The sequence below is a fragment of the Chelon labrosus genome (genome assembly GCF_963514085.1).
Source record: "Chelon labrosus genome assembly, chromosome: 16".
In the NCBI taxonomy this organism is placed as follows: domain Eukaryota; kingdom Metazoa; phylum Chordata; class Actinopteri; order Mugiliformes; family Mugilidae; genus Chelon; species Chelon labrosus.
The window spans coordinates 20,217,838-20,231,393 of NC_140349.1; the positions used below are offsets into that span (position 1 = coordinate 20,217,838).

The 13,556-nt window shown below is 43.6% G+C and overlaps 1 protein-coding gene across 1 annotated transcript in view; it reads left to right on the plus strand.

Annotated features, from left to right (window-relative positions):
* The first annotated feature begins 254 nt into the window (after nt 1–254).
* Nucleotides 255–13,556, plus strand: part of foxo6b (forkhead box O6 b) — a 41,463-nt gene continuing 28,161 nt past the window's right edge. The window contains exon 1 of the mRNA XM_084563391.1: nt 255–1,835. Within this exon, the coding sequence (XP_084419517.1) occupies nt 1,338–1,835 (498 nt within the window). The 5' untranslated portion in view covers nt 255–1,337. The remainder of the gene's footprint in view (nt 1,836–13,556) is intronic.

The following is a 13,556-nucleotide window of genomic DNA, read 5'->3' on the forward strand; positions in this document are numbered from 1 at the left end:
AGATTCCTAGTGTGAATTGAAATGGAAATCATTTGTCTTTTTGTCTTTGGACTTCCTACTGAAAACGCAGTCAGAATAGTCGAACAAGTTTCTTTGGGGAGTCGTTTATTATTATTTGAATCGACGCAAATTCCGGTGCTCATAAAGACAAAACAAAATACAGGAAAATAAAGTTAAAATGTTTTTTTTTCTTTTTTTTTTTTTTTAATTTGGCACTGACTGATATGAAACTCGACGTTAACTGTGAAATAATTAACGCGACTGAAAACTACAAATCCGTGATTGAATTCGTCGGCTGTAATGACTCCGTTTGAAAACGGGAATATTGCGCGCACACACGCACAGGCAAACACGCACACACACACACGCACCCTCCTCCCCCTCTGTAAACCTGTTCTGGAGGGAGTGACTTGATCCAGGCGGCGTCCAATTATATGGAAGCAGCACTTATTCCACTTTATTCCAGGCTACAGTTAAGTGGCTTCAAGCCTTCAGAGACACACAGACTTGTAGTATAAAGACAGAGCAGCGGAGAGACTGTGGGCTACCCATGTGACATGTGCACGGAGAGCTACAGACAAAGGTAGAAATATCTACAACACCAAGTGAGGCGTCTGGCAACGTGGAGATGAGACAGAGGATGCTCCAAATCAAATCCATGAGGGGCTTTTTTTCTCGTCTGGAAATCCACGGCTTCATATAAATGATTCATGAGAGCCCGCTTTTTTTTTTATTTCTAAAGGAGTGAGAGCGTTTTTTTTTTTTTTTTTTTTTGCTGTGAGTTTCAGCTGAAGCCACCAATCTGCAGGAAGACGCAAGTAAAAGCTGGGATCAGAGCTTGAGGGGGAGACTGGAAAGTCAATTAATTTGGGGGTAGTTTGATAAGCGTTCTTTTTAACCTGCACCGGACCTCATCTGTCACACGGATCAACTGTTGCTGCAGCCGGAGCGAGAGCACAGACATTCTCCAAGTGTGTCTGGCTTTCATAATGGGTGTTTGACCGGCTGTGTCCTGCATGCAGCCACACAGCCGGTGTTGTGCAATTAACATGGAAGAGAGACTGATACTGTTGTTGATGCCTCGGATACACCTTCATCTGTCCTGATGTGATGCCACATTGTTGCACTGAGGAGAATGATAATATCCCACATCGCTGCCGGCTTTTTCATACTGGCTGATCACCACTGTGTGTGAAACAATACAATTCGATTCTTTTTATTCTTTGTACTAGGGGCCAGTTTGTGCATTTTAACTCACTGGTAGACGTCCAAATTTGACAAGCTTTTTGTTATAGTGACCTTGTCCGGTTTTGACTTCTATTCAACGAGAAATCACCATGCTGATGATGATGGAGAACAGCGGCATGGATGCGCATCAGGTTGATATCGATTCGGAATTTGAGCCCCACAGCCGGTCGAGGTCGTGCACCTGGCCGCTGCCGTGTCCGGAAGATTTCCCCGGGGGAGACGAGGCGAGTCGAGGTCTGGCCCTGGCATCGGTCAAAGTGGAGCAGTACAACGTGCCCGCATGCCGGGCCGAGAGAAAAGGCGGCGCGCCGGCGGAGATCAAGCATCCTGCCGGCGCCCCGGCCCCAGTCGTGGCCGCTCCTGCCTGCATGTCCGGGGCTGCTCTCGACGTGGCCGGCCAGCTGCGCAAAGCCAAGTCCTCCCGGCGGAACGCGTGGGGAAACCTGTCGTATGCAGATCTCATCACCCGTGCCATCGAGAGCGCCCCGGAGAAGAGGCTCACCCTGTCCCAGATATATGACTGGATGGTTCGCTTTGTTCCATATTTCAAGGATAAAGGCGACAGCAACAGTTCAGCCGGATGGAAGGTAGGCCACATGAAAGAATTTTCTGAGACCACATGGTGAAGGTTTTAGTGGAGACGCTACATTATATTTAGCCTCAGTCCCTGTCTGCAGCACAACTCCTTTCTGCATATTTGAAAGCCACATAATTGACCCTTGGTTCCAGCAATTTATGTCAGTGTCATGTCCCCATGTCACACCACAGTACAGAGCGTGGAAAGGGGCGGTGAGCGTAGCTGGAGAAGGGTTCACTGGGTTCATCGTATTTAGAGATTGCAGCCTACGCATATAGTAGAAGCCACACGGAGCCAAACCCCTTCTTCACGGTTCCTTTTGGATAGGCGCGCTTTGACGCAGTTGCGATGTGTCTGGTTTCAAGCCTATATTTCTCTGCGATACCGGGTCACATAGGGGACAAAGTGTGCCTTCGGTCCGATTTTCGCCTCCTCGACTGGAGCTCACCCGCGCCGCCGGTTGGGTGCTCGGGATAAACCGTTTGGAGTCACCCCGCCCCCCCACCCAGCTATCCATAGCGCACACGCCGAATTACGCACAGTCTGTGCGAAAGCATGGCACAAGGCGAAGAGCTTAAAATGACAATAACAAGAGATGATGACATTGGGTGTCACGGCAAACAGATGTAACCACAGATTATCCCTTACATTCAAATTAATATGAAGTTAATCTAATAGATTGGTAGCTGTAATCTACTTAAATTTACCACCCATTCTGTGTTAGGATTAACAGTCTTTTGTTTCCAGGCCGTACACTGTAGCTTCCCTCGTTTTGCCAAAGTTTGGCTTGTGCATTCTGTGTTTGGAATTTTTTCAAACCAAGAGGAACAGTCTCAAAATCAGCTGCTCACAGTGCACGCAGGGTTCCAACATCTGGCAATAAATGCTCTGTTAAACACATCAGTCAAGACAGGCCAGACTGGACTTTAGGTTAAACTGGAAAACTAATAATTAACAGTTAAATCTGACATTTTTTTATAGTCAGGAAAAAAAACAAAAAAAACAGATAAATGTTTATTTGTAAATGTTTTTTTGCTTTGTTGCCACTTTTTTTTAATGGTGTTTCGTGCATAGTGGGAGTTCCATCGCAGCGCCACAAGGCTCCACACAGCAATTAATAGGATTTTCTAAAATTGATACTCATAGTTAACTGTAATAGAAACAGGGAAGCAGTCTCAAAAGCTCCCATCTTGTTTAATTTGATAGCAGCGCTTAGCATTTACTGGCACTGTACTATCAGGACCTTTGCGAAGGAGACATGCATTATTTAACACAGTGGTGATCTTAAAGTTGGTTGAGAGGCATTTAGCCTTTCCGTTTCATAAAGCAGGGTGACACACAGGAGAAAGGTTTAAAACAGAGGCTGCGAAGATTGAGGTTGTCCAGACTCTACAATGAATCCCTATAATGCATCTCAAAAGCATCTCCCTCGCCTCTATTAAACCTCACACCTCCAGATTTTTAACAACTGTTTACCTTAAACTTTAAAGGTGACCCTTTAAAGGTCCACTATTATTCAACTGCTTTTACAGCTTAACCAATACTCAGTGTACTGAGTAATGAACTAAAGTTTTTGTTTAAAATGATCCCCTTTAAGAAGATTTTTGATGTCGTTTGACGAAGACGCTCCGTTCCTTTGTGTTGTTGCCTCACTGAGAGAAACACGAGTCTCAGTGGGATTATCACCATCTGTGTGTGACACAGAGTTGATCTAAAATCCTCACTCTGCTTCTCCTGTCACCTCGTCATATCCTTACAGTAGCTTTTGATGACTGCCTTTTTGTCCCTCTCACACATACTGCAAGTTTTTCCACACCAGCTCCAAGCTGAACAGTACAAAGTCACAGCTTAATCTCATTTTTAAAACAGGAAACATTGGATTGAAAGTGGGGGGTTTAATTCCCCGGGTCTTGTTTGTGATGACTAGGGATGCCCGGCTTGATGCCTAGCTTTGCGTGGCGTTTTTGATTGGCCGGTCAAGACGAGGAAGCTGATTGGCGGGTTATAGGCACTTGAGCCTAGACGAAAAACAACTTGATTCAATCATAATAACACTCCTCAACAACAACCAGTAAAAAAAAAAAAAAAAAAAAAAAGAAAAAGAGAGAGAGGCAACATGCACGCACATGTTGGACTGTGGCAGTTGGCGGCGCCTTTAATGAGATTTGCGACAAGGAGGTACAGAATCACTCAAAACATACACACAAACACACGCATTTGTGTACGACAGCTTCCCGGAGTCTTGTCTTGTTTCTGGTTAGACTGAACAGCACTGGTGGTGTGGTGTAGGATGGGGGGGCGTGTGTATGTGTATGGATGGATGGAAGGATGGATGGGAAGGAAATACGATCCAGTCAGAGTCCTGCTATTAAAAGCAGTCTTTAAGAGCTGTTGTGTAATCCTGTCTGAGAGCTGATGCTCAGTTCAGTCGCTGGGTTCTTTGTCTTCATCTGGACCGGCATGAATCTATCTATCTATCTATCTATCTATCTATCTATCTATCTATCTATCTATCTATCCAGACAGCCCTAGGTGTCAGGGGTCAGTCTCTTGTTTAAGTGTCAAGCTCTAGGGTTAACGCTGGCACACTGGATTCCTTTCACATATTCACACTCTTCTTCTCTGACAGTGTAGGGATTTCTTTAATGGTGGTTATACATAATGTACACACACACACAAAAGTGTTACTTAAATGTGTGACTGCAAGGTTGCCACGAACGCTATGTATGGATTTCTCTGACCGTGGTTCAGTAATTGCGGTCAAGCGTTTTGGCCATGTTTGTTATTGCATCTGAGGTGGGAGGCTGTGTTTGGTCCCATGAAGCGAGTTCAGTCCTGTAGGTGGTCACGGCGCCGGCGATAAGGTGGGGTGGCGGAGGTGGGACATGTGCGTTTTCTCTCTCACACTCACACTCACATGCATACACACAACTGTTATGTTCATTTCACAAGTGGCTCTGCGTGGGAATAGATGTGCTGAGCTGTGGCCTGTCTGCAGGCTGTACTGTACTCACATTCAGCAGCAGCAGCAGCAGCGGTGGCGGCGGCAGCAGGCAGGTAGGAGCTATTTGACTCTTCCTAAAGGCTTTCTGGAGCAGCACGTTAAAAGGCACGCCGTGGGTGTACGATTGTTCTAATCAGACACTGATATATCGACACACGGAAAACAAGCAGCAGTACACGTGAGCGTTCAAATCAGCTGCAGAGATTCATGAGCTTTTATTTTATTTACAGACTTAATTTTAGGGGAGTCATAATTTCCCAGCTATGTGCAATGTGCACATTTCTACACCATCCTGTCAGAGGTTTTGATCACTTCAGCTACACTTCCTCATGGATGAATGTCCAGTACTTATGGAGTGCTCTGGTGGGACCAGGGTAAGGTTTCAACCATGAACTACAACGTCCCCGGTCCAGGTCTGGCTGCGGACCTTTAACTGAGTTATTTTGCCCATCATTCTCTCCTACATATTATTTTAGTCATACACAAATAAAAGTTGTAAACGTCCTGCACCTGAACCTGACAACTCCTGACAAAGTACGGAGTATGGGGTCAGATCTGGAACAAACTGTGTAGGTGTTTGAGCTCAGCTCTTTGACGGTGTCGTCATAAGCATAAGCATAAGTGAGGCAGATTTTATTAACACTGGCCACAGTTCCATCGAGTGTCCCAGTGAAGCCATGACACCGAACCAGGCTGCACAATACGATCATCCTGGAACTATGTCACTGAACTGGAATGCAATCAGCAATACATAACTATATCAGAAATAGACTATGATTATTCCTAATGCCCAACTGCTCTGACATATATTCCCCCTTTACAAAGTTCATAGTGTGACACCATCAAGAAGTGTGTAAATTCAGTTCTATGTTGATAATGGAGGTCGGAGATATTGGTCTTTTTTTCAGTTCTTCTCATTTACATACAGGAGATGTTCACGATATAACATATCTAAATATGAGAAGACCATATTACTAACCATGAAAACTTCTAGAACAGCTGCATTGGATTCAGTTTGAGCAGGAGAACTAAATCTTGGCTGCTTTGGGATCACTTTGGCATTTTTTTCCTAATTACTATTTAATGCTGATTTGAAACAAACCCAAAATGCACTTACTCTTCCCTAGACGGTGTGTGTACATGCGTGTGCGTTAGAACTGAACGTGCGCTGCTTGTGTCGCTTACTGAGGAGTAGAGTAGCCGACTGACGTAACGCCATCAAATGGCTTCCTGCTAGCTAGTCGTGAGCAGTCGTGGTGGTTGGCTGCTGCAGTTTGTAGCTTTCTATGCTTTGGATGCGTTGCTGTATATGATAGGCTACACTTGTGCAAACAATCTGGGTGGTTAAAACAAAATGCCTAACTAAATGTCTAATGTGGTGTATCTAATAAACAATGACTATGCATACCTAGGTAGCATATTAACCATCTGTAAGGACCAAACCGTCAAGAAGAATGAAGGTAAGGTTTAGTCCTGAAGGAGTTTTACAGCCCATCCAGGTGAACTGTTAGTAACGAACTTAACAGAAACATGATATATATAGGCAGTGTGATTAAACAGAACAATTTCATACATTTTCGTGTTGATCATAAGGTTCAGGAGCTTATCCAAAAAAGGTTCGAAAAAGGCAACTCGAACCTTTTTTGGAGATACCATGACCTGGAGCTTATTTATGACATTTTAACTCCTGCAGAAATGTGAAAAGAAGACAAATCAAATATTTTTTTTTTCCACATAGTATAAATATTGTTCACAGTATCTGTGCTGGCAAACACAGTTTTGATTACGCGATAAATGAGATTTATGTCGGCCGTGGAAATAGTCAAATTGACTTCTTCCATGTCCTTCATTACCGGGAGCACAAGTGGATCTTTACGTCTAATATGCTCCTAATCTGCTCGTAATGCATCACAATGCACTTCACGTAAAGTATTACCGCCCACGCTGATGGCCATCACCTTGCTCTGCCGAGATTCCACTTGCGGGAGATGGAGAAGGAAAATAAGCCGCACGGCACAAAAGAGCGGGGGGAGGGGGGAGGGGGAGACCGCGCAGGAGACAGGAGACATTTTGGAGAACAAGGTATTATTTGTCCTGCCAATAAAACCTTTTTTGAATTGGATTCCGAATTGAGTGGGAGAGGACGGGAGAGGTGGAAAGAGAAAAGATAGAGCGAGTGAGTGAGTGGTGGCGGTGGCCCCTGCTGCTGAGCACATTGATAGCAGCCTTAATGCCTGTGATGCTCCAGCGCCAGCCCAGACAGAGGGGAATTGGTTGGAGATGGTGGAACAGGCTTAGAGGGTTCCCTGTGCCAGCCGGCCTGGCACTGGCTCAACAGAAAGCCCTCTGCACTGCTACACAGTTATTGTTATTATCACAAAAGCGCAGCAGAAGGAGAGGCAGCTCTTGAGTTGGCGGGCTTGGCGCTAGGTTAACTGGGGGCGGGGAATGGGAAGAGGAATTTGACAGGCAATGGGGGTTGGCTGTTGAATCTGAGACTATGGTAAAACTCATCTGATTAGTCCTGTGAATGGAGAGAAAACTGTTTGGAAGAGTCATTGAGGCCTTGAATGGAAAGGAGGCCACGCAAAGACGGACAGATTTTGATCCAATGGGATCAGTTGCCTCATCACTTGATGCTGAGCTACAAAAGGCATCTGAAAAGATATCACTTCAATCTGGAGAAGGGCTGGGATGTAAACAAGCGATGTACTGGCAATGGAGGCGGGGTGTTCACTTCTTCAAATGAGTCATAGCGGTTGGAATAGAACAAAATATTCTCGCCCTCAGCCCTCACACTTCAATCAGATGGAATAAATCAGCTGGAATAAAACGTTGAGAAACACTCTACAGACGGAAATTCCAGAGAGAAAACCGAGTCCAGACACAGAGCAGTCAGTGAGGCAGGCGGATCTTGGGAATCGTGCCCGCTGGTGTGTCGTAAAATGTCGGCCCAGCACACATTCCCCTCCGTGTTGTCTACCAGACCTCGGGGCTTCAAAATGTTCTGGTGTCTGGCTCGGATGATGAGCGGAGCACTAGTCAAACAACAGTCAGTCCTCTGTCCTCACTGACAGACCGTGACTCAGGAGCAGGTCAGCACTTCGTATATTTTCAATAAGCTTTAAAGGACCTCACCACTCTGAACAAATCTCACTTATTGTAGCTTACATCACAAATAACAATTCTGCAAACCGCGCTGGCGTGTTTCGGAAATGCATTTCACCATCTGCTCCTCCAGGTACCCACTGGTTTCCACTTGTTTCTAATCTATTAGCAGCCTTATTTCACCTCTGTATTATCAGCCTTTTTTTTCCTGACCATTTTCAAATGCACCCTGTGTCGTTTTTGACTTTTATGTATTTTTCCACCCTTGCGGCCCTCCCTTATGGAGCTCTGGTTTCCATTAATTTCCTGGAGCAACAATCAGTCAAATGCTTTACATCACAAGTAGTTATTTTGCAAATCTGACTTCTAGAGGTCTGGTCGGAGTTTGGCAGAAACTCCTGACAGCCATTGCTTTCAATTCATTGCCATACAGTAATAGTAAGAAAGTGGACTTTAATATAGGCTTTTGTAATGTGCTTGTATTTTAAAACCCCAACTAACCTTAGTTTTTGACAAAGTTGCATAATCGTTGTCAGGCAATGCAGTGCAGACTTCAGTTGCGTTAACATGCAGGGATTATGTAACATTGACAAAAACTGATGTTGACTAGAGCAATTTGTTCTTAAAATATAATTTGAATGAGTGTCAGTTTTGTTAAAGCCAACTTGAATGTATTCATTTCGAGACAACCCATGCAAATGAAAGCCACTCCAGACGGCCTCTGTTTTCCATTTAATTCTGTATGGTATGGAAATCCATCACATTATTTTACATAAGCAGTAGCTATTTTGCAAATCATGCTGTTGTGTTTTGCACATTTGGCTGTGTGCTTGTCTGTTGCTCCAGGCAGCCATTCATTTCCTCAACAATAATGGTTGTCTGGAGCAATGACAACATGCATCCAAATTGCTAAAACGCAAGTGACATGGTTTGCACAACGGCTACTTGTAATCTAAAGTGAGCCACTGGCTTCCATTCATTACCACATGGTATGAATGGAAACCAATGGCTATCTGCTAAGTGGGAGAACAACATAAAAAACTCTGATCTCTAAAACTGAGATCTCTAATTGTTTTATGTCCTTGTCATGCAACAGTTAACTTCAAAATCTGAGAGTACAATGCAGCAACAGTAAGTTCCACTAAGATGTTTGATTTCTCACTTTGAAATTGCCATGAAAGTTAAGCCTTACACGGGGTGTTGCTGTGCAGTCAGTCATCCCAACCATCCCAGTCGATCAATTCACTGCAACATCAAACTGATTATAACCCCAAAGGATTCAGGGAGAAAATGTTATAATGTAATCACGCATTTGAAATTGCACTAAATTTTAATGTGATTAATGACAGAGTTGCCTCATAAAGTATTCACCCCCAACTTTCCACATATTGTACTCATTATACTATGCACCAATTTTAATAAATCATTATGCACTCACAGTGTTTATAATAGGCTTTTGATGCCTTGTGAGGACCACTTCAAGTAATGTGTTGCCCTTATTTTTACTGCAAATGGGATTAGTTTTTGAGTTCCTGTACATGCTAAAATGGGTTTGATAGAGGTTTCTGCGGATCTGAAGATTCTCTGTGCGTGCGCGTGTGTGTGTGTGTGCATCTGCTCGTGTTGTTGTGTAGCTGGGCCTGATGGGAGTCCAGGTCCGGGGGGTACAGCTCTAGTTAATAATTCAGATGAGGCTCATTATCAAGGCAGTGCAGATCTCTCTCTGATTCCACCTTAATTGCAGGCAGGATGTGCCTCTCAGACACTCTCAAAGTCGCTACCCCTCCTGTCTGCAGCTGCAAATGTCTACCGCACACACACACACACGCGCGCACGCACACACAGATGTCCACTGGTTCTCTTCCAGACCTCACCTCTTTGCAGCAGGTCCCCTCGCTGAGATCAGGCCTGGATCTGGGCCCGAGCACATGGACACAGACATTTGGAGATGAGCAGATAAGTCCCACTCGTAGCTTTTGTCTAGCGCAGAGTATCGACTCCGAGGCAGGGCATGTGCTCCTATCATGAGTCACTTACATTTTTAATCAGATCGTCATGAGAGCTTTCTCCTGTTGGAGGGCTCAGCAAACGAAGATTGATGGGACGTAATCAGTCGGAGGACATCAGCCCTGTGATTAATGCCTCTGGAGAGTGAAGCATTCTGAGCCACGCTGGACAACTTGGATCATGGCTTTTCAGCCCCAAATTTTCTAAAGAGGTGGAGTGTGGAGGGCATGTAAAAACAAGAGGACTTTCGCTTGACGAGCCCCGTCAGACGTGTGTTTCATTTAGCCTGATTTGCATGATGAAGGTGCTTTCCACCACCTCCCACAGGTGACTATACTAGATGTCTGAATTAAAGGTGTTGAGATGCAGAGCCCTTTAAGATAAGGAAGTTACCAACTCTGCTAGGGCTAAGGCCTTTGTCTGATGGTGAAAAATGTCCAGTATGTACTCAGTGGACCATTACATTGTCCAGGCATCACTGGTACTAAATTATTTCCTTTTAAGAGCCACATACATACATGAGATTCTAGGGAACCTGTTGCAATCTCACATTGCCTTTTTTATTTAATGAATCAAATTCTTCAGCGATCCAGACCTTCAGTTCTTAGCAAGTACAATCAAGTACTCTTTCCTCAAAGAGAGAAATCAAACTTTACCTTTAATATGACCGTTTAAAACTTGCAAACTGCATTTATCATTATGACCATGATAATGACAATTCTACATTTTAATGAAAACTGTGACCTTTCACCAAACTTCTTTTTTACTCTCCTCTGGGTTGTGTCCAGATGATTGGGGCAGATGACTTGTGCAGTCATTCTGGTTGGAAATTACTGGACAAACACGTTCACCTGATAAGGTCTTCCAGCAGGGGGGCACGAATGAATGAAGGTGAATGTCAGTTCATATGGTATTGTTTAAATATGTTGCTCAAAGCCACAATCATCAATATTTAAAAAAATAAATAAAATACAAAGGTGAAGTAGAGTATTTTCCATCCATCCTCTGGGGAGAATGGTAATTTCTAGACTGCCGTGATGTTAGCAGTGTTAAAAAACAACAGAACTGCTGTATAGCACTGAATAAAGGACACAGATCATGAAAATGCTATCTTTTCATACTCCACTACACCATGCTTACATTTTGTAAGTAGCCTCTCTATGACTTTTTTGGTATCCGATGTTAAGCAGACAATGGGTGTGGTTTGGAGTACAAATACAAAATCATCTTGCATGAAAACCACTAACTTGGGCTCAGTTCCCAAAAGCTAAAAACGGCTCCACAATTATGCACGCGAGATATGAGAAGAAGCCAAGGTGTTAGACGGCATTAGACGGTAGAATTTCAGAAATACATTTGTTTAGTGACAGACGCTGCAAAAAGACATTTTTGAGGGAAATTAATGGCTGCAGAGCAAATTAGTAAAAAGCTACACTCCGTCATTTTGCAGGACTATCAATCACCCTTAATGCGCATTGTTCTCAGTGTAGTTCAGTCATGTTGAGGTGATGTTCAGCATCAATCAAGTCACATTCATTTGCCGGCAACTGAATCAGTTTTCATTAGAGATGCCCGTTATTCAGCTTTGATCATTGCTGATAAAAGCCTGTTAAAACAATTAAAGCCGTTCTTAAGAGCAGGATAATTAGCTGTGTGTTTAAACCAGAATTCTTTGCCCATTGTCTTGTGAAATGTCTGTTAAAGCCGTTGCTACACTTGGGAAGGTGTCTGTTGACCACATCAAGCTGAGCCTAGATGCAGAAAAAAGAACAACATGCCTACTCTCTATTGTCAGCACAAAGACGGGTCAGGGAAGAGTATTTTCACTAATGAATATTCATCAGTCCAACGACATATTTGGAGAAATTACAATAAAAGCCTTTCAAGCTGAAGCTGAGGGGGAATCATTTGCAGCCGGTCATTTTGGAGATTATTAATCAAACATCATTAAACTGCTTTAAATCACAGCTAAGCAGATTTACATTATGGCATACTGATCACGCAAAGAGTGTGCATCTGTGTGTGCGTGATGGCTTGCTGAGCTAGTCTAGGTCTAGGAGGCAGACAGAGGTTAGCAGCGTAAGACGGCCTCTCTGTGGATTTCTGTGTCAGTTTGATGAAAATAGGTCAGGATTCAGAGCTTGGCGTTTAGCATTCGGCCCATGTGATGGGTGACGCCGCGCCTGACGACAGCTAGCCTTGAATGAACTCCAGACACTTTCTGTCTCTCTGTTTGTCTACCCCTCCCGCCAACCTCCTCCCCTTCCCCTGCCTTCCTCCCGACCCATTCTTCTGTAATCTCAACTCGGTCCTGTCATCCTCTGTCTCTCTCCTGCGCTGCCGTCGCTTCAAGCTCACGTAAAGAAATTTAAATCTGTGGGCTGTAGATTAAAAGTCTGCTCCATAGAAATTGCACTCAAATCCACAGTAGACTGCGTCTGGTAGAATTTATTTGATTTAGACGTACCTTTGGGTATTGTAGCTCTGTTCTGGAGAAAGAAAACACATATGCGGCAAAGACTTATGAGGATAATATATCATCTGTGACCAGCAATGACCTAGCTTAGCATAAGGTCTGCAGTATATTTGGTCACCGCTATGTAAGTTAGGCTTGATTCATTATTCTTCTATAAAGCAGGCCATCAACTCTTGTGACTACTATGGTTTAAAAAATACTCTCTTGGCGGTAAACTCACATACAGATGAGTCAGATCAATGTGTGGCCATATCAGAGTAATTCAGCCTCGCCTGCCATGTTGAGCACAAATACAGTGGGTAAATGTAAGAAAAAGAAAGCTCCAAGGTCAATTCTGTTAAGTGAATACTCAGGATAAGATTGATCTGTATCCAGTTAGAGAATAGGGGTTGTTTCATAGCGTTCATGTCGTTTCCTTGCACGAGGGGTTGGCTCTGCTAGCTGGCTATTAGCCAGAAGCTAATTTAACGAAACAATTTGTGAACGTGTGGCTTGTAGCTGACTCGCTAACACTAGATTTTGCTCTTCTATCATCAGTGCCCCGTGACAGGAGGCGTTTATCAAACTGCAAAAACACAACAACTAGATATCAACAAGTACTGTACAAGCCACGTTGTTCTCAAATACACATTTTCTTTGTCATGCTGCCAATATTTATTGACTGAAATGCATCCTCTAATCTAACGCGCCTCGCATGTTTCAGTTAACCGTTATCAAAGCAACATTTGACAGTAGCCCTGCACAAAAGCTATCAACTGAGCTAATAAAAAGTGACGTAACACTTTCTCCAGGCTAAAAATGTTGCGTTTATTTCAAATTCCAACACATGACATTTAGGGTTGGGATTCATTTATGTCAAAACCTGCTGAGCATAATCATGCCCCCAAGAGATTTTGATTTCAATAATCCCATTGTCTTCCTCTCTGGTAGTGTCACCCTGTGGGAAAGAAAAGAAATGTAGTCAAGTGGTAAAAGTGATGTGGGAACTGTCCACTACTTGGTATATTTTGGGGATTTGGACACAAAAAAAAAAATAAAGAAAGAAAGAAAATATATATATAATTGATATTGCCACTAATCTTACCTAGCTGATTACATTTACATAAGATGCTTATTTTTGTAGTATGTAGTACATT